Genomic DNA, 27,698 nt, shown 5'->3' with positions numbered 1-27,698 from the left:
TGGGGCAGCAAACAACTCAATGGGGGCATACAATAAACTACATCTCCCAATATCCCTAAGGACAGACTTCCCCTTTTTCCCCTGGGGATGTGGCTCCCTGCCAAAGCTCAGGCTTTTGGTAAACACTTGCATTTGCTAAAGTCTGTCTCGTTTTCCTAATCTTGCAGATCCACCGAAAGGCCAAAACCTGGCCCCAAGCTAAATCATGACCCTGGAATGACCTGTGATCCCAGACTGAGTTACCAGGCTTAGGCGGACACTTATATCCTGGAGTGAGGCCACTGGATGGAGTCCCATCCCCAGAATCCAGGACAATCTTGATTCAGGCTGAACCCCAACACCAGGCTGAGCGCCTACCTGCAGCTGAGTCCTGACCTCAGCTGAAACGCAGCTCTCCCTTCCCCTTCTACTCTCAGCCTATCAGTTCAGTTCAGTCGCTCAGTCGTGTCCGAGTCTTTGCAACCCTATGAATCGCAGCACGCCAGGCCTCCCTGTCCACCACCAACTCCCGGAGTTTACTCAAACTTGCGTCCATCGAGTCGGTGATGCCATCCAGCCATCTCATCCTCAGTCGTCCCCTTCTCCTCCTGCCCCCAATCCCTCCCAGCATCAGAGTCTTTTCCAATGAGTCAACTCTACTGAGCCTTAATCTCTGGCTGAATTTACACCTAGACAGATCTCAGATAAAGACTGAGCCCTGACCTCAGATTAGGACAGACCTGTGGACCTTCGTTTGAGTCCCAGGCCTTCGACTAGTGGCTCACCCCTCTCCTAAACCTCCGATCCTAGTCAGGTCCCATCCCAATTGTGGTGCCCACCTGGGATGAACCCCAATTTCAGTTGAGACCCTAACTCCCAGGCTGAGCCGCTGAGTTCCAGACCCCAGGCTGAGTTTCTGACTCCATCTGACCCTCTAACCTCTGGTATGCATGCTCAATAACTCAGTCGTGTCCGACTCTTTGTGACCCTATGGACTGTAGCCTGCCAGGCTCCCCTGTCCATGGGATTTCCCAGGCAAGAGTACTGGAGTGGGTTGCCGTTTCCTTCTCCATCTAATCTCTGGAGCCCGTCTATTTTGCAATTTGAAGTTTTCTAACTCGGAAGCCACCAGCAGGTGGGGCCAGGTCCCCGCAGAGCCGTCTGTCCCAGTGTGGGTTACTGGAGCTATCTATCCTAGCCGTGTTGTATTTCGTGTGTCCTGGAAGACGGGGCTCAGAGCCTGACTTGTCCCAGGGGGTCCAAAGCCCTCAGCCCCAGCAGGGCGACTGTCACCTCTGTAACCAAAGAGAAACTACCAAAGGCAGGAGAGGATGGGAGTTGGGGGAGGTTGCTCCTTGGATCTCGCCCCTTTCATCCCAGTGCCTCAAAGGGATTAACAGTGTGTGAACTGACTTTTATGAGAGAGGTGACAGACTTCCAAGCCCAAGGGTTCGAGGAGCAGGGGAGTGGTGGAGTAGGAATACTAGGGTCTATGCAAACTATTAAACCTGATTGGGCCTTAATGGATGAGACTGGGAAATGGGCAGGTGCAAGCTCGAACTGTACGGGAGCCGAGTAAAGGCCTGGGCCTGACGCCCCAAGGACAGCCCGTCCTCAGTTTCCCGGCGTAGACTTTAGGGAGGGAGGCAGGATGCGGTAGGGGCACTAATGGACCCGGCCTTGGCGGAGGCGCGTCCTGGACAGGATCGAAGTCTTCCCATCCGCCCTGTGGCCGGAGGGACCAGACCATTAGTGGGACGAACGTAGACGTCTGGAGCCAGGCCGGCCCGCAAGAGCGGGGTGACCTCAGTTCTCCCTGCGATGGAGTGGGGTGAAAACCTCCTGGGTTGGGGCTTTAGTGTCTTGGCCCTTTAATGAATGATTGAAAAGAAAGAGGAAAAGAAAAACCGTCCAGGGCGGGGTCAGGGATGGGGTGGACAAAAGGGTCCCAGGGGATTTGGAAAATGGATGGGGGTCCTTTAAGGGGTCTATCCAGTGGCGTCGGGTGGCGCGCATTCCTTTAACAAGGGGCGGGGCGTCCGTTGGGGCCCGCCTCCTTGGAGGGGGTTCTTGCTTTCAGGGGGCCGTGCCAGGGCTCCAAGAGTGCGGGGGCGTGGCAGAGTGTACGGGGCGTGGCAGAGCTTGGAGTGGGCGGGGCCTTTAGCGGGGCGGGGTCGGGCTCCTCGCCCTGGGCTGAGTCTCCCGGCGGCGGCGGGCGTCAGGGACCGGGTGCGGTGGAGGCGTCGGCCGCGGCAGGAGCAGCATGGATTGGGGCACCGAACTGTGGGTGAGTCTGTTCCGCTTGACTCCAAGTTCCTCCCTTCCTGGGGTCCAGACCCACGATTTGCCCCTGCAGTACCCCAGCGGGATCTCTGCGCGTTTCCTTCCACCGACCCCTGGAATCCCCTCTCTCCGCGGAGTTTCCCAGGGCGGTTCAGGACGCCCCGGAGCGGAGGGCGACCTTTCAGTTGCCGCGCTGGGAAACTGAGGTACGGGGTTCATAGTGAGGAGGGCAGAAGAAGTCCTGGGACCAGGCCTGAGCAGCCGGGAGAGGTCACCTATTTTGAGCGCCCTGACTGGGCCGGCGGCTTATCTTACGGCCCCTGGGTCCCTGCCCGCCGTCCGCCTGTCCGGCTGGGGCGGGGGAGGGGGCCCGCTGGCCACTTCCAACCCCACGTGGGACCTGGAAGTCCAAACCGCCTTCACGTCGCCTCTAATCTACAATTAGGGATTGGGACGCTGTAGGGGGGAGGGGGCTGCGAGCCTCGGCCTCAGCCCCCTCCCCCAGCCCTCCTTAGGCACTGGGAGGGGCCGCCACCAATCGCCTCGAACCTATGCCCTGGAAGCCCCAGAATTTTTTCCCCCTTTCCTAGCCGGAACCTCTGACCCCTCCTCTTTCTGGGGGCGGTGGCACTCCTGGGTTCCTGGGTGCCCTGGGTTAACTAGATCGTCCCCCCAACACCAACTCTGGGATTTCTTTTGGAGGTAAAGTGGAGTCAGTGAGGAAAACTGAGTCGCCCCTGGGGGGACCCTGGGAAGCGTGGCGACCGGGGGAACCTGATGCCCGCGCTCCCACCATTCTAGGGCCCCCCCAAGCTGCAGGGAACCCTGCCCCTCTGGCCCTGACTCACGCCAGGCCGGCCGGATTTTCCGGAATCTGGGGGGGATTAGGGGACCCGGGGCAGGGGGAGTGGCCTTGCCCCATTCCACACCCCTCTTGGACGCCGGGAGAGGGGACCCTGTAGTCCGGCTGGGGCCCCGCCCCAGTTCTCTGGCCCTTCCCGGGAAGGGGAGGGGGTTCCCGCCGGTTTCCTGCCTCCCCCCGCACCGCTCCGGGGCGGGGCCGGGAAGCCACTCCTTCTTGGAGCTCGGAGCCAGGAGGCTCCCTTGCCGCTGGGTCGGCGGCTGTGGGGTCCCCGGGTCCTGACCTTGGTCCTCCCAATCCCCCTGCTAGGATCAGTTTGAGGTGCTCGAGCGGCACACGCAGTGGGGTCTGGACCTGTTGGACAGATACGTGAAGTTCGTGAAAGAGCGGACGGAGGTGGAGCAGGCTTATGCAAAGCAACTGCGGTGAGACCCTAAGGTGGCCGCGCCCTGGGGTTAGGGGGAGCGGTTGGAGGACTGGGGGCTCAGCCTTCCTACCTCTCTCCGTAGGAGCCTGGTGAAAAAATACATGCCCAAAAGACCTGCCAAAGATGACCCTGAATCCAAGTAAGAACGAACACCGGATGGATACAGGGCTAGATTTGGGAGGGCCAGGGGTATGGGACCCACTTCCTCTCTCTCTCAAGCTGGGCTCTCTCTCTCAAGCTGGGCTCCCCGCAAACAGATCCCTCACTTCTCACCCCAGTTCCACCAGAGGCGTGAGCTTGGATGCAGGAACCGAATTACCTGGCTTGGAATTCTAAATCCACTACTTTCCAGCTGAACTGCTTTGGCCACTTGACTTCAGTTCTCAGCCTCCGTTTCCCTCGCCTATTAAATGGGAGAGGCTCCCACAGTTATTAAATGAGTGACTCTGGGCAAGTGACTCATGTTGTGAGCCTTGGTTTTCCTCTCCTGTGAATTGGGGATGACGATGTCCTTGTAGGGGCTCATATGAAGGTTAAGATAGTGTGTTAAAACAATGCCTGGCTTATTTCACTTTATTCCAGTTCCGGAAACCCCCAAAGCTCTAGAAAGCAAAAGGTTTTCTGGTCACTTGTTTGGAGGCAATCTCAAGACCTGAACTGACATGAAGTTAATTAAGTTCATTAGGGTCTTCTTGGATTTTATCTCACTTATGTGAATACTAATGCTTCTTGCAAAAGCATTTATAGTATTTGATTATACGATGCTGCTACTGACACCACGAGAGTGATGCAAAAAGATGGTATAAGCATCGTATCCCCTTTCTAAGACCTCCCCAAATTCTGAGAATTCTGAGTTTCTGTGTCCCCCTCGAGGGCTGGGGGTGTGGGCCAGAATTTATTGTTGCTTCTGGGGTGAATGTCTTGGGGCTCACGCTTTCTCATATGGAGGTGGGTCTGCGGGCTTGTGGTTCCCAGGGGTCCTGACCCCCAGCCCCCATCCCGCCTCCATCCCACCCCAGGTTCAGCCAGCAACAGTCCTTCGTGCAGATTCTGCAGGAGGTGAATGATTTTGCCGGCCAGCGGGAGCTGGTGGCTGAGAACCTCAGCGTGCGTGTATGTCTGGAGCTGGCCAAGTACTCGCAGGAGATGAAACAGGAGAGAAAGATGGTGGGTGATCCCTTCTCTGGGGCTTCCCGAGGGTCCCCTGACATCAGGGTGAGCCTTATCGCCCCCTCTTCCCATAGCACTTCCAAGAAGGTCGTCGGGCCCAGCAGCAGCTGGAAAGTGGCTTCAAGCAGCTGGAGAATGTGAGTCTGTGGGTGTGGAGAAGCGAGGCTCTGGCCCCGAGCAGCTGGGTGAAGGTTGTCTATTCACTTCGTCTGGCCGGGACCCCTCCTCTCCTGTGGGTTTCCAACCTGCCTGTTGTCCCCACCCTGACTCCCGGTTGCTGGTGACTTCCCCCCAGTCCCTGAAACCATGGCGGGCAGCTCCTTCATTCCGGTTCTGTCTCCAACACAGAGTAAACGTAAATTTGAACGGGACTGCAGGGAGGCTGAGAAGGCAGCCCAGACCGCTGAGAGGCTTGACCAGGATATCAACGCCACCAAGGCTGATGTGGAGAAGGTGCCTGTGGGGTCTGAGACAGGCTTGGGGGTCAGGGTTAGGCAAGGCCAGAACTGGGCTATGACCTTCCCCCCACCTCGATATTCCTCAGGCCAAACAACAAGCCCACCTTCGGAGTCATATGGCAGAAGAAAGCAAAAATGAGTATGCAGCCCAACTACAGCGCTTCAACCGTGACCAGTCTCACTTCTATTTTTCCCAGATGCCCCAGATATTTGATGTGAGTGCTACAAACCCCCAGTCCCACCTTCCCTAGAGAACCCCAGAGGTAACCAACTCCTATACACTTGTCAAAACCCCAGCTGTAATGCCCTAATCTCTAAATTGTAAAGGAGTTAGAACCAAATAGTCAAGTGTTCTCCGATTTTATTCAAGCTGTTCTTTCTGCCAGGGATGTCGTTCTTTCCTTTTGTAATTCCTACATTCTTCCAAGCCCCAATTCTAACAAACCCTCTGGAAGATCTCAAATTTCCCTTCTCCTGTTTCAGCTCTGTACTCTACTCTCTATCCCAACACTGAGACTGGGAGTATCTGTGTTGGGTCTGCTTTTTTCTTGAAATTCCTGGCTGTGTTTTTTTCTTAGTATATTTTTTAAATTAATTAATTAGGCTGCACCTTGTCTTAGTTGCAGCATGTGGGATCTAGTTCCCTGACCAGGGATTGAACCTGGACCCCTTGCATTGGGAATGCAGTGCCTTAGCCACTGGACCACTGGGGAAGTCCCTTCCTGGCTACATTTTCACCTCCTTTGAGGAGCCTTTCCTGACTCCCTAGGCAAAAGGAGGGCCTCAAATTCCTCTCTGACATCTTCCTGGCCTCTGAAATTTCTCCCCTGACCACACTGAGCTTGAAGTCTCTGTGTTCAATTCTGTGTTTTCCCTGCTAAACTGGGCTTGGGGCTGTGGTCAGTGTGGGGCTCCATTATGCTCAGGAGGGAATCACTCTGCCACCAGCCCCTCGACCAATGCCCCTGAGAACCGTGCCCCCTGTCTCTATAGAAGCTGCAGGACATGGATGAGCGGCGGGCCACCCACCTGGGGGCTGGTTACGGGCTCCTGTCAGAGACTGAGCTGGAGGTGGTACCCATCATCGCCAAGTGTTTGGAGGGCATGAAGGTGGCGGCAGATGCTGTGAATGCCAAGAATGTGGGTACCCGGTCCTGGCAGTGGACCACGGGGGACAAGCAGTGGTTGGGGGTGGTATGCAGAAGTAGGAGTCCGAAGGCTGGACCCCCAGTCTTGCCCCTGATTGCCCCTCACCATCCCCAGGATTCCCAGGTCCTAATTGAGCTGCACAAGTCAGGCTTTGCCCGTCCGGGTGATGTGGAATTCGAAGACTTTAGCCAGCCCATGAACCGTGTGCCCTCGGACAGCAGCCTGGGTACCCCCTCCGATGGACGGCCAGAGCTCCGAGGCACGAGCCGCAGCCGGGCTAAGCGCTGGCCATTCGGCAAGAAGAACAAGGTGGGGGCCGGGGCCCTCAGTGTGGAGGGCTGGGTGTGAGTGGGGACAGCAGGGGCCCACACTGAGTCAGCCCCAGCCGCCGGAACGCTGAGTCCCGGGCAGGAATTTTCCTCTTGGCTGCTAGCCCGGGCTGGAGGGAAGGAAGGCGGCTGGGCCATTGGTCTGGGAGTCCCCCGAGGCTGTGGGGGGGTGGGGTGGGGGCGGATTGACAGGGGAGGGCCTGTGGCGTCTGTCTGCTCCTTCTCAGGAGGCTGAGAGAAGAGACCTGCTTTGGGGTTCAGGGCTGGGTGAGGGCTTGGGACACCAGCCCTAGGGACTCCCCTTGAGTCTCTTCAACCCTCTGATGAGTCTTTGGGCCCCCTAACCTCAGGCTGGTTTTTCTTGGGATTTTTGGCTTTCAATGTCAGGCACATACCTGGACGCCCCTGGTTTCTACCTTTGACAACCCCCTCCTCTGCCCAATTTATACCTTTGACTTCTGTTTCATACTTTCGATCCCTGTCGACATATGCTTTGAATCCCCTAGCTTAAACCCCAGCTGTAGCCCTTTTGGTATTTCATGCCTTTTACCCTTCTCTTAGCTTGCCCTTGACATCTATGGCCCCATTTTTGTCTGAGACCTTGATTTCTGCATGCCTCTCCTTCCACCTTCTAGACTGTGAGCCCAGAAAGCTGGGGTTGGGTGTGGGGCAGAGAAACTTGGGCCTCCCTGTGCCCCCAGGCTCCATTCTAGAAACTGGACATAGGATGCAAGGGAGGTGGGAAGTGTTGGGGGGTAGAGGGGGAGGGGTCTGGCCTTCTGGCTCACAATCTAATGCCCTCCCGTCACCTCCCAGATTTTTGTGTTGCTCTTTGCATGCATTTTCTGTGTGTGTGACTGTGTATCTTGAGTTGTGGTTTTCTTACTTTTTTTTTTTTCTTTTCTCCATTTGGTTTTTTTTTCTTTTTTCTTTATTGCGTCCATCCGCCGTCCATCCATCCGTCCATCCGTCTTTGTTCTCTACATCCTCCCGACCCTTCTGACCCATGCCCTCCCTGGCCCCTGCCGGTAGCCGTGTCCCCCACCTCTCTCCCCCCTGGGGGGCCCCCTGCCCTCGGCATTACCTAATGGACCCCCGTCCCCCCGCTCCGGCCTCGACCCCTTGGCCATACTGAGCGAGATCAGTAAGTCGGTCAAACCGCGGCTAGCATCCTTCCGCAGCCTTCGAGGCAGCCGTGGGGTAAGTGAGGCCTCTGGGGGAGGAGGAGGGGGCGGCCCCAGCCCGCCCAGCGGCCGGGTGGCGGGACCCTGGGCTCGCTTCCTGCCGCAGGCTGGGCCCCCTCCTTCCAAGGCCCCACCTGGACCTGCTTCGCTCTGTGCATGGCCTTGCCCCCCAAGAACCTTGGGCAGGGAGGAAGGTGGACTCGGTGTGTCTTAGGCCTATCTTAGACCTGGGAGCTCAAACTCTGTGTTCCGGAGCTCAATCCTCTTCCACCTCGCAGACAGTGGTGACTGAGGATTTCAGCCACTTGCCCCCGGAGCAGCAGAGAAAGCGACTGCAGCAGCAGCTGGAAGAACGGAACCGTGAACTACAGAAGGAGATGGACCAGAGGTAAGGTGAGGGGCTGAGCAGGTAAGGAACAAGGTGAAAGGATAAATGATTCACACTGAAATGGTACCCAAAGATCTAACAAACCCCAGGCCCCAATGGGTTTATAAGGTGAACTGCAAGTAGAAGTGGAGAAGGCGATGGCACCCCACTCCAGTACTCTTGCCTGGAAAATCCCATGGACGGAGGAGCCTGGTAGGCTGCCGTCCATGGGGTCGATAAGAGTCGGACAGGACTGAGGGACTTCACTTTCACTTTCATGCCTTAGAGAAGGAAATGGCAACCCACTCCAGTGTTCTTGCCTGGAGAATCCCAGGGATGGGGGAGCCTGGTGGGCTGCTGTCTATGGGGTCACACAGAGTCGGACACGACTGAAGTGACTTAGCAGCAGCCGCAGCAAGTAGAAGAAACAGTTTCTTCCCACCTTATACAAGTCATTCTAGGAAACAGAAAAAAAGTGAAAGGGACTTCCCTGGAGGTCCGGTGGTTAAGACTCTATGCTGCCAATGCAGGGAGCACAGGTTCAATCCCTGGTCAGAGAATGAAGATCCCACATGCTGCCAAAAAGACTGGGAAAAAAAAAAGAGTGAAAGCTGCCAGTTCATTTAGGAGGCTGGTGGAATCTCAGTTCCAAAACTGAGTTAGCAAGAATTCAAGAAAATCAAATTATGGATTTATTTAATTAACGATCTTAGATTGCAAAATCCTAGCCAATCCAAGTCCAGCAATGTATTAAAAACAGTATTATATCATGTGGTGATGGTGATTGCCCAACTCCATGAATGAATTTAATGCCATGGATCTGTACACTTAAAAATAGCACAAATGGGAAATTTTATATTATGTATATACCACAATAAAGAATAATAATAAAAAACAAACAAACAAAATCATGATCAGTGGGGTTAGCCCAGCCATGCAAAGATGGTTCAATATCAAAAACATCTATGAGTCTTATTCACTCCATTCATTGGCTAAAAGAAAAAATAAGCATATGGTTTTTTCATGGAATAACTCAAAACACTTAGAATATTAACAATAAAAAAACCTGCCAGATTAAAAAAAAAAGAAAGAAAATCTTTACTCACACTTTCCAAGCAGCAAGATTCTCTTCCCAGTCCTCTTACATAATAAGAATGACGTTTGCCACTTGCAGATAGGCAGCCAAATGATATTTTGCTGTTTTGCACAGAACTCCTTGTACAAAATGGCTTTTATTGGTGTAAAGTTCCATTTGATTATTGTTCCTGAGTGTTTCGTTTCGTTTTTTTTTTTAATTTTTGGCTGCACCTCAAGCAGCATCCTGGGTCTTCGTTCCCTACCAGGGATGGAACCTGCGCCCCCTGCAGGGGAAGTGCAGACTCTTAACCACTAGACCACCAGAGAAGTCCCCATTCCTGAGATTTTTATGATGTTGGGGTTACTGGTGCATGCTCTGGAGTCCAAATGGACTGGCCTTTATTCTAGCTCTTTCCAGTTTCCTCATCTGTAATGTGCATCAGGTATTAGGACTGGGAAGAAGTTGAACCCAGGTTTGTCATCGTCCAGAGGTCCATGCGTGTAACAATTACCATCTGTATATATAGACATGGAGGAAGCAGGGACAGGAGACTAATGATAATAATAATAATAATACCTAGCATTTATAAAGCTTCTAACTCCTTACATGGATCATTAGAATTCCTGTTTTCCTGAGAGACTGTGATACACATAGGAGACAATGTGTATCCTACCTGAGAGGTAGGATCCACATAGTTCTGTTTAGTGCTGTATTTCTCATGCCTAGAATGGGTTTCTGGTATGCTGTGTGCACTCAGTATGAAAATCTGAAAGTGTTAATTGCTCAGTTATGTCAGACTCTTTGCGACCCCAATGAACTGTAGCCCTCCAGGCTCCTCTGTCCATGGAATTTTCCAGGCAAGAATACTGGAGTGGGTTGCCATTTCCTTCTGCGGGGGATCTTCTGACCCAGAGATCAAACCCGCATGTCCTGCATCTCTTGCATGAGTGGTTCTTTACCACTAGCGCCACCTGGGAAGCCCCCTATATACACTACTACGTATAAAATAGATAACTAATGAGAACCTACTGTATAGCACAGGGACCTCTACTCAATGCACTGTGGTGGACTAAATGGGAAAGAAATCCAAAAAAAGAGGGGATATATGTGTACATGTGAGCTGATTCACTTTGCTAACGCAACATTGTACAGCAACTATACTCCAGCATAGTTATACTCCAGTAAAGGCACTGCTCTCATCTTCACAACACATATAGATACCATTATTCTCCTTTCACAGACAAGCCTACTGAGACACAGTTTTGGAACAACTAGGAAATGCCCGCTCTGGGATTTGAATCCAGGCTATGAAGCACTGGCTGAGCTCCCTGAAGCAAAGCCCATCTTTTTTTGTTTGTTAAATCACATGGATTTCTTTCTCCTCCATCTGTCTCACCCTAGGGAGGCCCTGAAGAAAATGAAGGATGTGTATGAAAAGACACCCCAGATGGGAGACCCAGCCAGCTTGGAACCCCGGATCACGGAAACCCTGAACAACATCGAACGGCTGAAACTGGAAGTACAGAAGTATGAGGTCAGGGCAGACCCTGGGGAGAGGCGGGGCCGGCAGGCCTGGCTGAGTCACTGCCTGGTGGGGAGGGGGAGAATGAGGGACAGGGAGTTGTAGGTGGTGGGGGCTCCAGCTGTTTCTCATCACTGCCTCTGGTGTACATGGGTGATCTCAGGAAACCTCCAGGCCCAGAGTGGGCTGACCCCAGAGCCTGGCCCTGGAGCTGAGTGTGCGGTCCCCTCCTTTCAGGCTTGGCTGGCAGAAGCTGAGAGCCGGGTCCTAAGCAACCGGGGAGACACCCTGGGCCGGCACACCCGGCCTCCAGACCCCCCAGCCAGCGCGCCGCCAGACAGCAGCAGCAACAGCAACAGTGGATCGCAAGAGAACAAGGAGAGGTGAGCAGGGAGGCCAGGTTGGGTCTGTCCCCAGACCCGGGACCCTGGTAAGGGGTGCCTATTCTCACTGCTTTGCCTTTTCCAACCAGCTCTGAAGAGCCCCCCTCTGAGGAGGGTCAGGACGCCCCCATCTACACGGAGTTTGATGAGGAATTTGAGGAGGAGCCTGCCTCCCCCATTGGTCACTGTGTGGCCATCTACCACTTTGAAGGTATGGACAGCCTGGGTGGTACATTGGTGACTTTGGTGGGGGGTAGGGGCAGGGGAGGGTGGCATTTGGGGCTGGGCTCTGTTGAGATCCGCCTCCAGCAGACCTGAGCCCACTGCCATTCTGTGACAGGGTCCAGCGAGGGCACCATCTCCATGGCTGAGGGCGAGGACCTCAGTCTCATGGAAGAAGACAAAGGCGACGGGTGGACCCGGGTCAGGCGGAAACAGGGGGGTGAGGGCTACGTGCCCACCTCTTACCTCCGCGTCATGCTCAACTGAACCCTGCTGGAAGCGGGAATAGGGGGGCTGTTGGCTGCTGCTTCTGGGCCACGGGGGGCCCCAGGACCTACGCACTTTATTTCTGCCCCCGTGGCTTTGGCTGAGACCTGTGTAACCTGCTGCCCCCCACCCCCTAACTCCTCTCCCCAGATGGACCCGCTGTGCCTTCTACCATTGATGTACATACTCATGTTTCAAATCTTTTTTCTTCCTGCCGCTCGGCTAGGGTCATTTTGTTTTATATAAAAAATGATGAAAAACTCTTGGAGTCTGTGGCTTATTAGGTTTGGATACTGGGGCTGAATATTCAAACATCACCCTCCTTAAGGGCCACGTGGGGGGGGAATGAGGAAGTGGCAATGAACCTGGGTACACCTTGGACAAGCTCTGCCCCTTGCTGGGAGTCGAGTGTTTGTGACTCCGGTAGGGAGGAGAGTGCTGGATGTCACCCCTTTGGTGTTCCCTGCAGCTCAGATCTGCTGAGCACCTACTGTGTGCCAGGCCTTCTCCACCCAGGAGCTCATTCAAACGTTGAGTTTTCATTCCCATGATAACCCTTAGAAAGTACAGTCTCACTTTTATATTGAAACTGGGCACAGAGAGGTCAAGTGATCTGATAAAAGTCACACAGCTTTTAAAACACTTGAACTCTGGCCTCTTACAGACAGATCTTCAAGTTATCTTTAACATTAAGAGACATACATTCACCACTTGAGGGGTGGGGTGGGGTGTGCAGAGCCTCCAGACATCTGGGTCTTCTAGTGTAAGGCAGGAGCTGTCCACTCCCAGGATCCACATGCCTTTTTAGGGTGCAAGGTGGGTTCTTGCAAACCAGTCCGCTCCTTCTGTGCAGCAGGGTGCAGGTCCCCACTGCATCTGGCTGGGTGAAGAAACTTGGACGGCTTCCTTGGTCTCCATCAGGGGTCCCCAGATGCTTGGGTATCCAGCGTGAGAAGGGGGCTTGTGCTTTCAAGGGTCAGGCTCCAGGCGCTGTGAGAGGACGCTGAGGACGCGATGGAACTTTTCGAGTCGTGTGGCCCATGGCGCCCCAGCCCCTCGGCTCCCCCAGAGCAACCTCCTCAAGAAGCCAGTGGTCAGGGCCTCTGTCAGCTCCGGGTTGGGCCGGAATCCTGGGGGCGAGGCCAGGTGAGCTGGGGGTAGGGCCCAGGCACTTGCTTTGCTCCTCCCACACCTGCCTGGTTCCCTCTGGACTTTGACCCAGGAGGGACTCTGCCCCAGATTATCTGAACAACCGGGCAGGGTTAGCTGGGGAGGGGTCTGCAGGAGTCGGGGGGGGGGGGGGGGGTTTGAGGGGGGTGGGGGGGCGGTGGTCGAAGGGCTTGGTCGATGCGGGCTCTGCCAGGGTGCATGGGGGCCAGTCCGTTTCAGGGGCCACATCAGAGCGCCCCTTACTTTAGGGCTTGAACCTGGACATGGAGCTGCCTTGAGGGTGGAATTTGGGGCCAACCTGCCTAACAAACTTGGGAGGAGGAGGTTAGGCCATGTTGGAAGAAGAAGGGTCTTAAGAAACCATCCAAGTGCGGGATTCGGAGGCAGGGCTGCCCCAGGACAGAAGTGTGGTTCTGAGTACAGTGGGGGCGCTATTCTGCTAGAGTGATGGTCTGAGTCATTTTGGAGGGAGCTTCGCATTCCTGTGGGGAATTGAGACCCTCTGGGGGTAGGGCCTTCCCAGGTGGGAGAGTGGGGGTGGAGTCCTGTGGGCTTGGCTCCGAGGGGCAGAGGGTGCTGTGCCCATCAACGCTGCAGGTGGCGGTAGCGTGTGTGGAGGTGAGAACACTCCTGGGACCGGGGCCCGCCCTGTTTGGGGGGGGACTCTGGGAGGTGTGACAGGAGTCTAGTCTCTGGCCCGGTGGATTTGGGGGTTACCGCGCTGGAGCATGCAGGTTGTTTCGAAAGTGGGGATCCTCTGGCAACCCCTCGAAGGGGAGGAGCTCACCTCGCAGGCGCCGCGCCACCGCCTCGCGGAATCTGGGCGCGTCCCGGGCCGTCTGACGCGCCCGGTGCAGGGTGCGCAGCAGCCGCTCGCAGCTCTCGTCCAAGGGCCCCGGGAGTTCCTCACCCTCCAGCAGGCGCGCCGCGGGTGCCACGTGTGGCAGCGCCACCTCGCCGGGATCGCTGGGTCCTGTTGGGGGAAGGGTCTGGGCTGGGCTAGGGACGGGGTGCGGGTCCTAGGGTGAAGAGGACTCAACATATACTGGGGCCAGGGCATCCTAGGGCAGGGCAGAGGGTGGGGTTTGGGTCAGACACTGAGGCTCGAGCCCAGACCAGAGGAGGACAAGGGTGTGGCCTAAAGCTGGGGCGGAGCCTAGAACAGGCCCGCCCAGGGGTTGGGTCCAGGGCAGAGTCTCGCGTAGAGGGCGGGGGCAAGAGCGCGGAGGGCGGGGCCTAGGACCTAACGAGCTGGCGGCTCGTACCGCCAAGGTGGAGCCCGAGACAGAAACAAGGGTTCGGCGCGAGGCCGGGAGGCCAGAGCCTAGCGCATTGCTGGATGTGAGTCAGGGGCCGGGCCTAGGCAGGGGGCGTGGCCTAGGAGAGACCCAGGGGCGGGGACTAAGACACGGGCGGGCGGGGCTTAGGGCTGAATCCAGATTCTGGTTAGGGTTATCACTCCTCGAAAGCCACCACTCACCGGCGCCCTCATTCAGCGATCGCATCAGCGGCTTCAGCTCCTGCTCAAAGGCCAGCGCAGCCTCCGTGTGGCTCCTTCGCAGGTGGCGCCACGTGCGTTCCAAACGCGACACCTGGAGGAAGAGACGTGAGCCCTCCTTCCTTCCACTCTTCCCCATCTCTTGCACTCCGGCCTCCTCCCTTGCTTCCCACGCACCTGGGGCATGAGCAAGGCGCCCATCACCGCGGCCAGTCCGGGCAGGTCCCCCACCGCCCCTGGCCGCAGCGCCACGGCCAGCTCCACCAGGCCCCTCAGGGCGGCCGCGCGTTCTTCCAGCGGCCCTGCGCAGCCCAGCACTGCCAGCGCCCCCGCCAACGCCAGCGTCTCGAGCCTGTAGAGGCGGAGGGCAAGGGTCTGGGGGCAGTGGGGAGGTTTGCGATGTGGGGGTGAGGAGGGACAGTCAGCGGCATTACCCATTCCCCTCCTTCCTGGGGAACCGGGAATGGGAGGAGGTTTGAAGACCCTGGGGATTTCAGGTGGCTGTCTCACCTCTCCAGCAATTCCAATCTCAAGCGATGCCCGTGGGGAAGTGTGAGCAGCTCCAGACCGGAGGCGACCCCCATGGCGCCCCGCTGAGCCTTGGTCACTCCCAGGACACCTGTGGCCTGGTGATGGGGGGTGGGGGTAAGAGTAGGGACGTTAAGGGAGCAGAGTGAGTCTATGGGTGTGAGGTGGGGTTTGGTCATGCCCTGGCTTCAGGCCCTACCTGGGGAGGGAAACCTGGTAGGGGGACCCACCTGGCAGTCTACCAATAGCAGGTGGAGAGCTGTGCTCCCAGGATGGTGTTCCAGGAACAGGCCACGGAGAGTATGCAGGACTTCGGGTTCCAGAGGCCGATTCTGGGAGCCCAGCAGGCAGGAGGGGGTGTCAGGGAGACAGAAAGAGACCTCAGCCTGTGGTCTTGCAAAACATCTGTCCTCCTCTTTCTCCTCCTCGGCTTCCCACCAGGGCACCTCTGACTCTGGGCAGCTGTGGCCAGGGGGTGGTCCTTGGACCCTGAGCACTCGGGGCACCAGCTCACAGTACGTCGGGGGGCGTCCAGAGGCATCAGGCAGTAGCAATGAGGGTGTTCGAGGTGGCTTGGTTGGGGCCTTGGCATGAAGCTGCCCATCAGAGGCCCTGAGACTGTCAGCAACGGACCCCAAGGGAACTGGGGTCTTTAGTATCACGGGGTCACTACCTGTCCGAGGCAGGCCAGATGCAGGTACAGTGGAGGCTCCTGGGGGTCATACAAGAGGGGGAGAAAGAGGTACACAGAGAAGATAGCTGGCTGGGGTGATGGCTTCCTGAGCTACCAACCTCCTGGTTCCTGCACTCATTCAGCCAACAAGCAGGTATCCTAAGTTACCTTGTTGCAGCTTTGAGGCTGAACAGCTTCACCAACATCGATGCTAGATACCTACCAATGGTCTGAAAATGAACTTTCTCTGACATGGATGTAGTTCTGCCAATTCTGAATACTACATTTTAAGTCTGAACTCTTCCATTTTGCTCCTCTGATTGAAGATGGTAAGCACTGACCACACAAAATTGAAATGAAAAAATATGTCACTCAAAATTCACAAAGTTACATATGCCTCAAAGAAACTGAATTTATCAAACTTTCGAATGATGTCTTCTGTTAAGTTTGTGGTATATTTACTTCTGAGGTTATTAACTTAAAACTGCGCACAGACTTTTGGGAGACTATATCTACTAAACATTTAAGTCAACCCTGTTATGGGGGTTTAAAACCTCCCTAATGTTCCCATCTCACTCTGAATAAGGACCAAAGTCCTCTTGTTAGCCCTCAAAGCTCTCACAATCTGAGCCTGATATCTCTCCGACTTCCCTCTCACTCCCACTGTTTCTGCTACACTCACTTCTTTTTGGTTCAATGAACAGTTCAGACTCTTGTTCTGATTCTAGTTCCTTTGCTCTGACTGTTCTCTCTGTCTGGGCCACTCTCACCCCATTATCCACATCGTTCCCTCCCTCATCTCCTTCAAGTATTTCTCCATGAGAAAATTTCCTAACTACTACTAAAAACTGTAATACTCCTTGCTCTGTCCTACTTTTAATTTTTAACCCAAAGCATAATTGACTCCCCTTCATGGATCACAGCCTTGTAGTGGCAAAGTGGCTTGCATAACTGAATGATGCTATGAGCCGTGCCGTGCAGGGCCACCCAAGATAGATGGGTCACAGTGAAGAGTTATCACAAAAAGTGGTCCACTGGAGGAGGGAATGGCAAACCACTCCAGTATTCTTGCTGTTAGAACCCCATGAACAGTATGAAAAGGCAAAAAGATACAACACCGGAAGATAAGCCCCTCAGGTCAGAAGGTATCCAATATGCTACTGGGGAAGAGTGGAGGGCAATCATTAATAGCTCCAGAAAGAATGAAACAGCTGGGCCAAAGGGGAAACGGTGCTTAGTTGTGGATGTGCCTGGTGGTGAAAGTAAATGTCAATGCTGTAAAGAACAATATTGTGTAAGAACCTGGAATGTTAGATCCATTTGTTGTTGCTGTTCAGTCGCTAAGGTTGTCCAACTCTTTGTGACCCTATGAACTGCAGCACACCATGAGTCAAGGTAAATTGGATGTGGTCAAGCAGGAGATGGCAAGAGTAAACATCAACATTTTAGGGATCAGTGAACTAAAATAGACAAGAATGGGCAAATTTAATTCATATGACCATTATATCTACTACTGTGGGCAAGAACCCCTTAGAAGAAATGGAGTAGCCCTCACAGTCAACAAAACACTCTGAAACACAGCACTTGGGTGCAATCACAAAAATGACAGAATGATCTTGGTTCGTTTCCAAGGCAAACTATTCAACATCACAGTAATTCAAATCTATGCCCCAACCTATAATGCCAGAGAAGATGAAGTTGAACCCTTCTGTGAAGACCTACAAGACCTTTAGAACTAACACCAAAAAAGATGTTTTTTCATCATAGGGAGTTGCAAAAGTAGGAAGTCAAGAGATACCTGGAATAACAAGAAAGTCTGGCCTTGGAGTACAAAATGAAGCAGGGAAAAGGCTAACAGAGATTTGTCAAGAGAATATGCTGGTCACAGCAAACCTTTTTCCAACTACACAAGAGACGACTCTACACATAGACATCACCAAATGGTCAATATGGAAATCAGATTGATTATATTCTTTTCAGCAGAAGATGAAGAAACTCTATACAGTCAGGAAAAACAAGACCTAGACCTCACTGTGGCTCAAATCATCAGCTCCTTATTGCAGAATTCAATCTTAAATTGGAGAAAGTAGGGGAAAAACATTAGGCCATTCAGGTATGCTGCTGCTGCTAAGTCGCTTCAGTCGTGTCCAACTCTGTGTGACCCCATAGACAGCAGCCCACCAGGCTCTGCCGTCCCTGGGATTCTCCAGGCAAGAACACTGGAGTGGGTTGCCATTTCTTTCTCCAATGCATGAAAGTGAAAAGTGAAAGTGAAGTCACTCAGTCGTGTCCAACTCCTCACGACCCCACGGACTGCAGCCTACCAGGCTCCTCCGTCCATGGGATTTTCCAGGCAAGAGTACTGGAGTGGGTTGCCATTGCCTTCTCTGATTCAGGTATGACCTAGATCAAATCCTTTACGATTATACAGTGGAAGTGACAAATAGATTCAAGGGATTAAATCTGATAGACATGAGTACCTGAAGAGCTATGGACAGAGGTTTGTAACATTGTACAGGAGGCAGTAACCATAACCATCCCAAAGAAGAAGAAATGCAAGAAGGCAAAATGGTTGTCTGAGGAGGCTTTACAAATAGCGAGGAAAGAAGAGAAGTGAAAAGCAAGGGAGAAAGGGAAAGGTATACCCAACTGAATGCAGAGTTCCAGAGAATAGCAAGGAGAGATAAGAAGGCCTTCTTCAATGAACAATGCCAAGAAACAGGAAAACAATAGGATGGGAAAGACTAGAGATCTCTTCAAGAAAATTGAGATATCAAGGGAACATTTCATGCGAGAATGGGCACAATAAAGGACAGAAACGGTAAGGACCTAAGCGAAGCAGAAGCTATTAAGAAGAGGTGGCAAGAATACACAGAAGAACTGTACAAAAAAAAGGTCTTAATGACACGGGTAACCATGATGGTGTGGTCACTCACCTAGAGCCTGACATCCTGGAGTGTGAAGTCAAGTGGGCCTTAGGAAGCATTACTACAAACAAAGCTGGTGGAGGTGATGGAATCCCAACTGAGCTATTTCAAATCCTAAAAGATGATGCTGTTAAAGTGCTGTACTCAATATATTAGCAAATTTGGAAAACTCAGCCGTGGCCACAGGACTGGAAAAGGTTAGTTTTCATTCCAGTCCCAAAGAAGGGCAATGCCAAAGAATGTTCAAAAGTGAAGTCGCTCAGTCATGCCCAGCTCTTTGTGACCCCACGGACTGTAGCCTGCCAGGCTCCTCCGTCCATGGGATTCTCCAGGCAAGAATACTAGAGTGGGTTGTTATTTCCTTCTCTAAGAATGCTCAAACTACAATACAGTTGCACTCATTTCACATGGTAGTAAGGTTATGCTCAAAATCCTTCAAGCTAGGCTTCAGCAGTGCATGAACTGAGAACTTCTAGATAGAAAATCTGAGTTTAGAAAAGGCAGAGGAACCAGAGATTAAATCCCCAACATTCGTTGGGTCATAGAGAAAGCTAGGGAATTCCAGAAAAACATCTACTTCTGCTTTATTGACTATGCTAAAGCCTTTGACTGTGTGGAACACAACAAATTGTGGAAAGCTCTTAAAAAAACAGGAATACCAGACCACCTTACCTGTCTCCTGAAAAACCTGTATGCTGGACAAGAAGCAACAGTTATAATCTTACTGAAAGTGGTTCAAAATTGGGAAAGGAGTGTATATTGTCACTCTGTTTATTTAACTTATATACATAGTATATCACGTGAAATGCTGGGCTGGATGAATTACATGCTGGAATCAAGATTGCCGGGCAAAATATCAACAACCTCAGATATGCAGATGATGCCATTCTAATGGCAGAAAGTGAAGAGGAACTAAAGAGCCTCTTGATGAGGGTGAAAGAGCAGGATGAAAAAGCTGGCTTAAAACTCAACATTCCAAAAACAAACATCATGGCATTTGGTTCCATCACTTCATGGCAAACAGCAGGGGAAAAAGTGGAAGGAGTGACAGATTTTATTTTCTTGGACTCCAAAATCACTGTGGATGGTGACTGCAGCTATGAAATTAAAAGAAGCTTGCTCCTTGGAAGGAAAGCCATGACAAATTTAGACAGCATATTAAAAAGCAGAGACATCACTGTGCTGACAAAGGTCTGTATTGTCAAAGCTATGATTTTCCCAGTAGTCATGTATGGACATGAGAGTTGGATCATAAAGAAGGCTGAGTGCCAAAAAATTGATGCTCTTAAATTGTGGTGTTGGAGAAGACTCTTGAGCGTCCCTTGGACAGCATGAAGATCAAACCAGTTAATCCTAAATGAAACCAACCCTGAATAATCACTGGAAGGATGGATGCTAAAGCTGAAGCTCCAATGCTTTGGCCACTTAATGGGAAGAGCCAACTCATTGGAAGAGACCTTGGTGGTGGTAAAGATTGAAAGCAAAAGGAGAAGGGAGTGACAGAGGATGAGATGGTTAGAGAGCATCACTGAATCAACGGACAAGAATTTGAGCAAACTCTGAGAGATAGTGAAGGACAGGAAAGCTTGGTGTGCTGTATCCATGGGATCACAGAGTATCCATGTATCCATGCTGTATCCATGGGATCACAGACACGACTTGGCAAATGAACAACAACAACAAATATGACTCATTTCTGTTGTTCATGGTCCTTCATTCTCTAATAGGATGTTGGCTCCACTCGAGCAGGGATCTTTGTTATTCTTATTCATTGATGTGTCTCAGCACTTAGTATTGTTTCTGACACACACAGTGAGGGCTCATGTTGATGGGAGACAACAGGCCAGTCAGGGCACAAGGGGAACTCCTCCTTTATGTAGGATGGCCAGGGTTAGCTGCTTTGAGGAACTCCTGTTAGATGAGAAACAGTCAGGTAAAGGTTAGGGAATGAGCTTTCCAAAGATGAGGCCAGCAAGTGCAAAGGCCCTGAGGCAGGAACAAATGTACAAGGTTCCAGCAGACTGAACAACAACAATCAGCAACTGAAAGGATGTCTGTGTGGCCAGAGTGAACAGGGGATGAGGGATGGAATTATTAGAGAGCTTAGCTATGGTTAGAGCATGGAGGGTTTCTTGGAATCATTGTAAACCCATACTTTTAAGCACCTACAGAGTTCTTGTATGTGTTTTAGTCACTGTGACAACATCGAGAGCATCACCATCCTTTTTCCCCAGCAGGTTGTCACCTGCCCAGTGTCACTTGGATAGTGCGTGGCAGAAGAGTTTTGGAGCTATGTCCTATTCTGGAAGACCCTTTACCTGGTCCAGGAGGGTCTTCTGGTGACCGCCACATATGCTCCAAACCTGCGGGCTGACTATCACTCCGCTTCCTATCCCTGGGGGACAGAGGGAGGGAGATATGTTGTCCTACTCCTAGCAGATAGTTAGATAGCATATAGCCTCCACAGTGCCCAGAAAACCTTACATCCCATCACTCAGAACCAGGGGATCCCCCAGGGTGCTTGCTAGCCCCAGGGAACACTTGGCAATGTCAGGAGATATGTTTTGGTTGTCATAACTAAGAGGAGGGGTGCAGAGCATTCTACTGGCATCTAGTAGATAAGAGACCAGGGATGCTGTTCAACAGCCTGCAATGCACAGAATGGCCCCCCCCACAACCAAGAATAATCTGGCAACAAATGTCAATAGTGGACAGAGCGGTCCACTATTGGAACACACAGGAACAGTGGTGGAGAACCCTGGGAGGTCTTGGGTGTCTTCAGGATGTAGAGAACCTGTGAATACCTGAGCGGCTCTGTGCGAGCCGGGTCGTCTGGAAGGGTGTCCTCACTAAAGCTGCGTCGAATTAGTCCTTGCCGTGGCACTGGCCTGGAGGCCACAGCCCCTGTGGCTTGGGACAGTGGACGCTGGCCAATCACATAGCTGCGAACCAGGGCAGGCAGGCTGGGGAAACGCTCATCCTCTAGCTGAAAGAGGGCTGTGGGCCGGCCTGGCCGAGGCCTCAGGGCCACACGAAGCACCTCGAAGTGCAGGGCTGAGCCCCGCCAGCGGCAGGAGATGACAGGGTGGCCCCCACGGGACTTGGACGCACGAACTAAGAAGTCACCATCTTGCTGGAGAAGGTCCTCGGCCTTCTGGGGATGGAGGATCGGGGGGGGGGGCAAGGGTTTACGCATGAGCACGTATCAGTAATTAATGGAGACTCCCGACCCCTCCCCCCAACCCAAGAAAAGCCACCCCAGAGACTGGGTAGTTTTCGGCCAAACAATTTCTTGTCTAGTGGACATACTTCCGCACTACATTTCCCAGGCCCCTTTGCGATTAACTGTCGTGTGACAAGATCTGACCAATGGGATGTGGGACGAGTGCTGTGGGGAATGGGCAGACCTGGCCCTTGAAATAAGTCTAGCAGAATCCTACAGGTTTCTTCCTGAATCTGTCAGTTGACGCCCACAGAGCCCTGGGGGGCAGTGGAGGCAGAAGACTGAAAGGGCTTGGGTCTGACTCCTTTTGAAGCTCTGCATCCTCTTAGACTGCGACATGAACTAGTCTTTAAATGTTGATGGAGTCGTTGACAGCGTGGGAATGTTTGTTACAGCCACTAGATGACGCTGACTAATGCAAGTTCCAACCTGGTGACAGGTGCTGAGTTTGTTATGCAAATGTGGCTTTCAGAAAAGCCATTTGCTAGGTTCTTCCAAACAGACCATGGCCTTGAAATTCACCTTTATAAAAATAGAGCACTATCATGCCAGCTATGGTGGCTGAAAACAGGGCCTGAGGGCCACAACATCATAGAGGGGCAAAGCAGAGCTGCTGATGGAGGCTGGGGACTGGCCAATATGTGCAAAGGACACTTGTATGGCCCTTATTATATGCCAGGCACTGTTTTAAGTGTAAAATGTATGAACTCACTTCATCCTTTACCAAGGATAAGAGGTAGGTACTATTATGCCCATTTTACAGATGGGAAAACAGAGGTCCAGAAACATCAACTACCTTGCTCTAGTTTATATCCAATATAAATTGTAGGGATAGGATTTGAACTCAGGCTGCTTGTGGCTAAAGTGTGGGATTTTCACCATTAAGCTACACTGCCTCTCATGATTTGATTAGATATCTCAGGTCCTGGGACTCCTGAAGGTGACTCCTAAGCTGGAGATGAGCATGAGGTGCTTTGAATTGAGAGGGAAATGGGACCCTGGCGGCCACAGGTGGCCTGGAATCCAGAGAGAGACAGAGAGACAAGTAGGGCCAAAGGGTGGTTTGAGGAGTCATTAGTACCCTCTTCAACTCCTGTCACCTTCTTCAACACCATCCCAAAGGAAGTGATAAGTTAAAGATAAGAAGTGACATCCCACATAGACCAAGTTGCAAAACAATCCTCAGCCCTCAAGTCACTCTTTCTGATAGATCTTGACCCTAAGGCCCTTATCTGGGACCCAGGAGTCCCCAGTAAGTCAAAGATGAGTGAGATTCCCCATCAGATGGTATGTGGTCCTGTGAGAGGCAGTGGTACCTGGCGGGACAGGGGGCCGTGGTACCAGGGTTGGCCCACAAAGTCCTCTCCATCTTGTGGCACCTGCATGGAGCTCTCGGGGGCAGAGGGTGCAGGGTCTGTGCTTTGTACTTCCAACAGGCCTCAGTCTTCCTCATCTGTAAAACAGGAATAATTATTCTTGCTTCCTGAATGGCTTGGTCAGCCCTTTCATGTTCCTCATAGTTTGAAGACAACAGCCCACATCTTATCAAACCATAAAATGCAATGCTTTCTGTATATGTATATATATATGATATTTTAATACACAGCATATTTATATAATTATATATACTGCTACTGCTAAGTCGCTTCAGTCATGTCTAACTCTCTGCGACCCCATAGACGGCAGCCCACCAGGCTCCCCCGTCCCTGGGATTCTCCAGGCAAGAACACCGGAGTGGGTTGCCATTTCCTTCTCCAATGCGTGAAAGTGAAAAGTGAAAGTGAAGTCGCTCAGTCGTGTCCAACTCCTCACGACCCCATGGACTGCAGCCTACTAGGCTCCACCACCCAAGGGATTTTCCAGGCAGGAGTACTGGAGTGGGGTGCCATTGCCTTCTCCGATAATTATATATAAATGTATTTAAATATTTACATATAACATTTGTGTATTTTATATTCTAAATATAAATGTTAATATATATTTATATTAAGTTAAAGAAGTTACCCATAGTCAGATTATATATTTTTAATTATAAATTATATGAGTTATATTTGATATATGTATCAGATTAAATTCAAGCTATGAGTAACTTTGGGGCTTCCTGGATGGCTCAGTGGGTAAAGCAGCCACCTGCAATGCAGGTGACACAGGAGACGTGGGTTCAATCCCTGGGTCATGAAGATCCCCTGGAGTAGGAAATGGCAACCCATTCCAGTATTCTTGCCTGAAAAATCCCATTGACGGAGGAGCCAGGAAGACTACAGTCCAAAGGGTTGCAAACAGTCAGACATGACGGAGCGACTAAGCATGAAATGAATAAATTTAATTTATTCTTTTTAATTAATTTATTTTTTGGTTGTGCCATGCAGCATCTGGGGTCTTAGTTCCCCATCCAGGAATCAAACTGGCACCTCCTGCTTTGGAAGTGCAGAGTCTTAACCACTAGACTGCCAGGGAAGTCCCTAACTTTAATTTAGAATAGGCTGTGATTTCATGAAAACAGTCATGCAAATTCACTGGGATTCTTGCGAAGGAAGAAGACAATGATCTCAAATGTAATGCAATTTTTAATGCAGATGACATAGTGCTATATTTTGTAGAAATTTAATTAACAAATTAACTCAAAAGAATATTTATGCGGCACCCACTCTGTGCCGGGAGCCCCTTGTAGGCACTAGAGACCTCGCAGTGAACAACAAGACCAAGATTCCTGCTCTTAGGCATCTTCTAGCTGAGAAGACAGAGATTAGGAAAATCAGTGAGTAGAAAAGGAAGCCTAAAATAGATCTGAGAGAACTAAGGGGAAAAATGAAATCAGGGATCAGATATGAAGATTCAAGCAGTGGAGTTAAGATTTTTCTTACAGTGACCTGGGAAGGTCTTGGGGGTGGGTAAAGGTTGGGAGGATTTTAAGGGGCCAAGTCAGGTGGTTCTTTAAAAAAATTTTTTTTTTTAATTTAATTTATTTATTTAGCTCCACTGAGTCTTAGTTGCAGCATGAGAACTCTTAGTTCTGGCATGTGGGATCTAATTCCCTGACCAGGGATGGAACCCAGGCCTCCTGCCTTGGGAGAGCAGAGCCACCGAAGCACTGGGTAAGTCTCAAGCCTGGTGGTTCTTGGGGTGAAATAAATTCCAGGCTGGGGAGAATTAAATTTACTAAAACCCATAGCATCTCAGGGATCTGTAGGCACACTCAAGGATTCTTAGATTGTACAAAAAAATTTAACCCATGCGTGGCTTTCCAATAAGGTCATTTTGTATGCTCAGTCGCTCAGTGGTGTCTGACTCTGATCCCATTGACTGTAGCCCGGCAGGTTTCTTTGTCTCTGGGATTCTCCAGGCAAGAATAACAGAGTGGCTTGCCATTTTCTCCTCCAGAGGATCTTCCCGACCCAGGCATCAAACTGTGTCTCCAGCCAAATCCTGGGTTGCAAGTGAATTCTTTACCACTGAGCCAGTGGGGAAACCCATTTTAAAAGACCATTAAAAGGTCACATTTTTGTAGACAGGTCAGCAAACAGCAAATAGACATCTACAGGTTTTCATTCGTTATTACTGTGATCAAACTTAGGACATGGACACTCTAGGACCCCTTGATCATCGCTCATGCCTCAGGCCCCGGGGTCTCTCAAGCATCTGGTGAAAAAACTGCTCTGGGTGAGAGGAAAGAAGGGGAGAGGGAGTGGGAGGTGGCGGTGGGGAAAGTGTCTTGCTTCCCCTACCCCCAGGGCCTTCTGGGCCCGGAAGGATCTGCAGAGAAATAGCACGAAGATTTTTAGGACCTGAGTCAGCTGAAAGGGCCTGGAAGTTCCCAGACTGGTCCGAGGTGGCTTAAGGGGTGGGAGAGCTGAGCAGAGCTTTGGCTCCAGGCGCCACATACCTGAATACCAGGTGTGTCTCCTGGATACCTGTGCACTTCCTGTTTGTCAGCTGGGCCTGGCCTGGCCTTGGTTTTAAGAGTCCTCTGACTCCAGCGTCCTCTGTCTTGCCTGCCCCTTAGTGGGTGTGAAGGTGCATCACTGACTCTGGTTTGTTCAGGGGGAGCTCAGAGTGGTCACAGGACGGCCACAGGCCAATTAAGTCATCCACCTGTCCTGCATCGTTTGGAATAATTTCTGGGTATCTGGGCAGGAGAGAGAGGAAGGGGGCAGAAATCAAGAGAGGAGGTGGGTGAGAGGCAAGTTTGGGGAAAGAAGGGAGGGGATTATTCATTTTCTATCGACCATATACTCCTACAGGGGGCAGCCACTTGCACGAGACAGGGACACAGGTGGACACGGAGACTCAAACGTGAGCAAAATACTGACTGGTTGAATGGTTACTGTGTGCCAAGGAGAAACAGTGATGAATGAGACCAAGGCCTCTCGGGTGGAGGAGACACACAAAACAAATAAGTGCACGATGAATGAAGAAGATAATGTCTAAGGGTGAACAACGGAGGTGATAAGACAGGGAGACATAAAGAGAGGCTGGCTGGGGGAGGCTACCTTAAATATGAATAGTAGTCAGAAGGCTGTCTCCCACGAAGTGACTTGGGACCTGAGATCTCAGTAGGGGCGGGGGGCGGGGGTGGGGAACAGTTAAGCAAAGATGTGAAGAAAGAGCAGTACAGGTGAGGGGTATACAGGGAGGGCAAAGGTGCAGAGCTTGCTTTTTATATTTTACGTCGTCAAGGAGGCAGGTGTGACAATGCTGTGAGCCACGAGCGAAGTGGAGAGCAGTGAGGTTAGGCAGAGACGATGCAGGAACCTGGTGGACCTCGAATTTTCGTCTCGGTGGGATGGAAGAGACGCTACGGAAAGGTATGAAGTGAGAGAGGGTCACGATCTGGTTTGTGGTTTAAAAACATTGCTCAGGCATGGAAGCAGGGAGGCTGTCCATGTTGCAGAGAAAATACGCTTGCAGGAGGACGTTCAGGTACACGGACATGCATGATGCACAGTGACCCAATCAGGTGACCCCTTTTACGTTCGCGGACGCGCGGGGACAGACAGATTCTTCCAGAGAGCAGGTGGCCCCACCTGGAAAAGAGAACTCCCTACCCCCACCAAATCTCCCGGTCCTGGCTCTGCTTGGGGCCCCTCACTCACCTGGGCCGGGACCCGCGGAGCTCGCAAGAACTTGGGGCCTGGCGGAAGCCTGAGGCTCTGCGTCTCCCGACCCCTCCCTCCCCGCCCCAACCAGATCCAGCCTTTCCCTGCCGCGCCCGAAGGGTTCCTAGCGCCATCACCTGGTCCCGCCCACTTTAAACCCCTCCCCTCCAGGCTCCGCCCTTTCTCCTACTGTAACTTATCGCCCCGCCCCTTGTTATCGCCCCGCCCCCTTATAAACTTTCTTTTCGCTAACCACTCCCGCTTGGATGAACCTTCTTCCTGTAGGTCACGCTCCCTGGGGAACTCCTTTTGGTCCTACTAGTGGACCCGCCTCCTTAAATTTGCCCCGCCCCCTCAGGCTGACCACGCCCACTCATCTAGTCACCCCTCTTTTAGTCCCGCCCTTGGAGCCCTGCCCCTTGTTTCCGCTTCAGGCCACAGGCTGGTCCTAAGAGCCCCTGACCCCTTGCGACGGGGCAAGGGATGTCTCCTAGCTCCCCTGTTCCGGGCAGGGGCGGGGCGGCCCTTACGGGCTGTCTCACACGACCGGGAGTGGTGGCGGCTGTGACGTGGCAGAGTGCGCTTCCTCCAGACTGCCCCCCTGGGTTTCTCGGAAGGAACCCCACATTGGGTGTCGGGTTTGTGAAGAGAGATGCGGGAAAATACGACAGTCTTTCCCAGTAACAGACCGCTGGAATTGATCTAGACTCTGGCGGGACGTGGGGGGCAAACATTCAGGTGGTTTCCTAGGTGGAGGAAGGAGAGAAAGGGGGCTTCCATCCTGTTGCTTGGAGACAAGCGTGAGGAAGGTGTGTGGGGGGATCTGGAGCCAGAAATAGGACCCTCTAGCCAAGTTTTTTGAGGGTGCGTAGTATTAGCAACAGAACTGAAAGCGGTAGCTGC

General features: G+C 52.1%; 2 protein-coding genes across 7 annotated transcripts; one reads left to right on the top strand and one right to left on the bottom strand.

Annotated features, from left to right (window-relative positions):
* Positions 1–2,126: 2,126 nt before the first annotated feature.
* TRIP10 (thyroid hormone receptor interactor 10) lies at positions 2,127–11,943 on the top strand. 2 transcript variants are annotated; one of them, XM_070792958.1, is made up of 15 exons: positions 2,127–2,266; positions 3,434–3,549; positions 3,634–3,690; positions 4,571–4,718; positions 4,796–4,858; positions 5,070–5,174; positions 5,266–5,394; positions 6,173–6,319; positions 6,443–6,637; positions 7,690–7,857; positions 8,120–8,229; positions 10,688–10,820; positions 11,046–11,191; positions 11,281–11,402; positions 11,532–11,943. In XM_070792958.1, the coding sequence occupies exons 1-15, from the start codon at positions 2,243–2,245 to the stop codon at positions 11,678–11,680; spliced, it is 1,812 nt and encodes a 603-aa protein (XP_070649059.1). In that variant the 5' UTR covers positions 2,127–2,242; the 3' UTR covers positions 11,681–11,943. The 2 variants fall into 2 exon arrangements, with proteins under 2 accessions (XP_070649059.1, XP_019819886.1); XM_019964327.2 differs by lacking the exon at positions 7,690–7,857.
* Positions 11,944–12,233: 290 nt separating this feature from the next.
* Positions 12,234–26,924, bottom strand: SH2D3A (SH2 domain containing 3A). Of its 5 annotated transcripts, none has more exons than XM_019964325.2 (11): positions 26,793–26,924; positions 23,016–23,152; positions 21,281–21,630; positions 20,795–20,871; positions 15,550–15,588; positions 15,107–15,208; positions 14,859–14,974; positions 14,526–14,723; positions 14,331–14,442; positions 13,638–13,823; positions 12,234–12,810 (listed from the first exon to the last, which is right to left on the bottom strand). In XM_019964325.2, exons 2-11 carry the CDS (start codon positions 23,082–23,084, stop codon positions 12,650–12,652), a joined length of 1,410 nt encoding a protein of 469 aa, XP_019819884.2. In that variant the 5' UTR covers positions 23,085–23,152; positions 26,793–26,924; the 3' UTR covers positions 12,234–12,649. The 5 variants fall into 5 exon arrangements, with proteins under 5 accessions (XP_019819884.2, XP_070649060.1, XP_019819883.2 ...); XM_070792959.1 differs by adding an exon at positions 25,583–25,825 and having other exon boundaries at positions 14,526–14,700; positions 15,107–15,588; positions 26,793–26,906; XM_019964324.2 differs by having other exon boundaries at positions 14,526–14,700; positions 15,107–15,588.
* Between the last annotated feature and the right edge of the window lie 774 nt (positions 26,925–27,698).

The sequence above is a fragment of the Bos indicus genome, chromosome 7 (assembly GCF_029378745.1).
Source record: "Bos indicus isolate NIAB-ARS_2022 breed Sahiwal x Tharparkar chromosome 7, NIAB-ARS_B.indTharparkar_mat_pri_1.0, whole genome shotgun sequence".
In the NCBI taxonomy this organism is placed as follows: domain Eukaryota; kingdom Metazoa; phylum Chordata; class Mammalia; order Artiodactyla; family Bovidae; genus Bos; species Bos indicus.
This window is presented reverse-complemented; position numbering and strand designations above follow the sequence as displayed.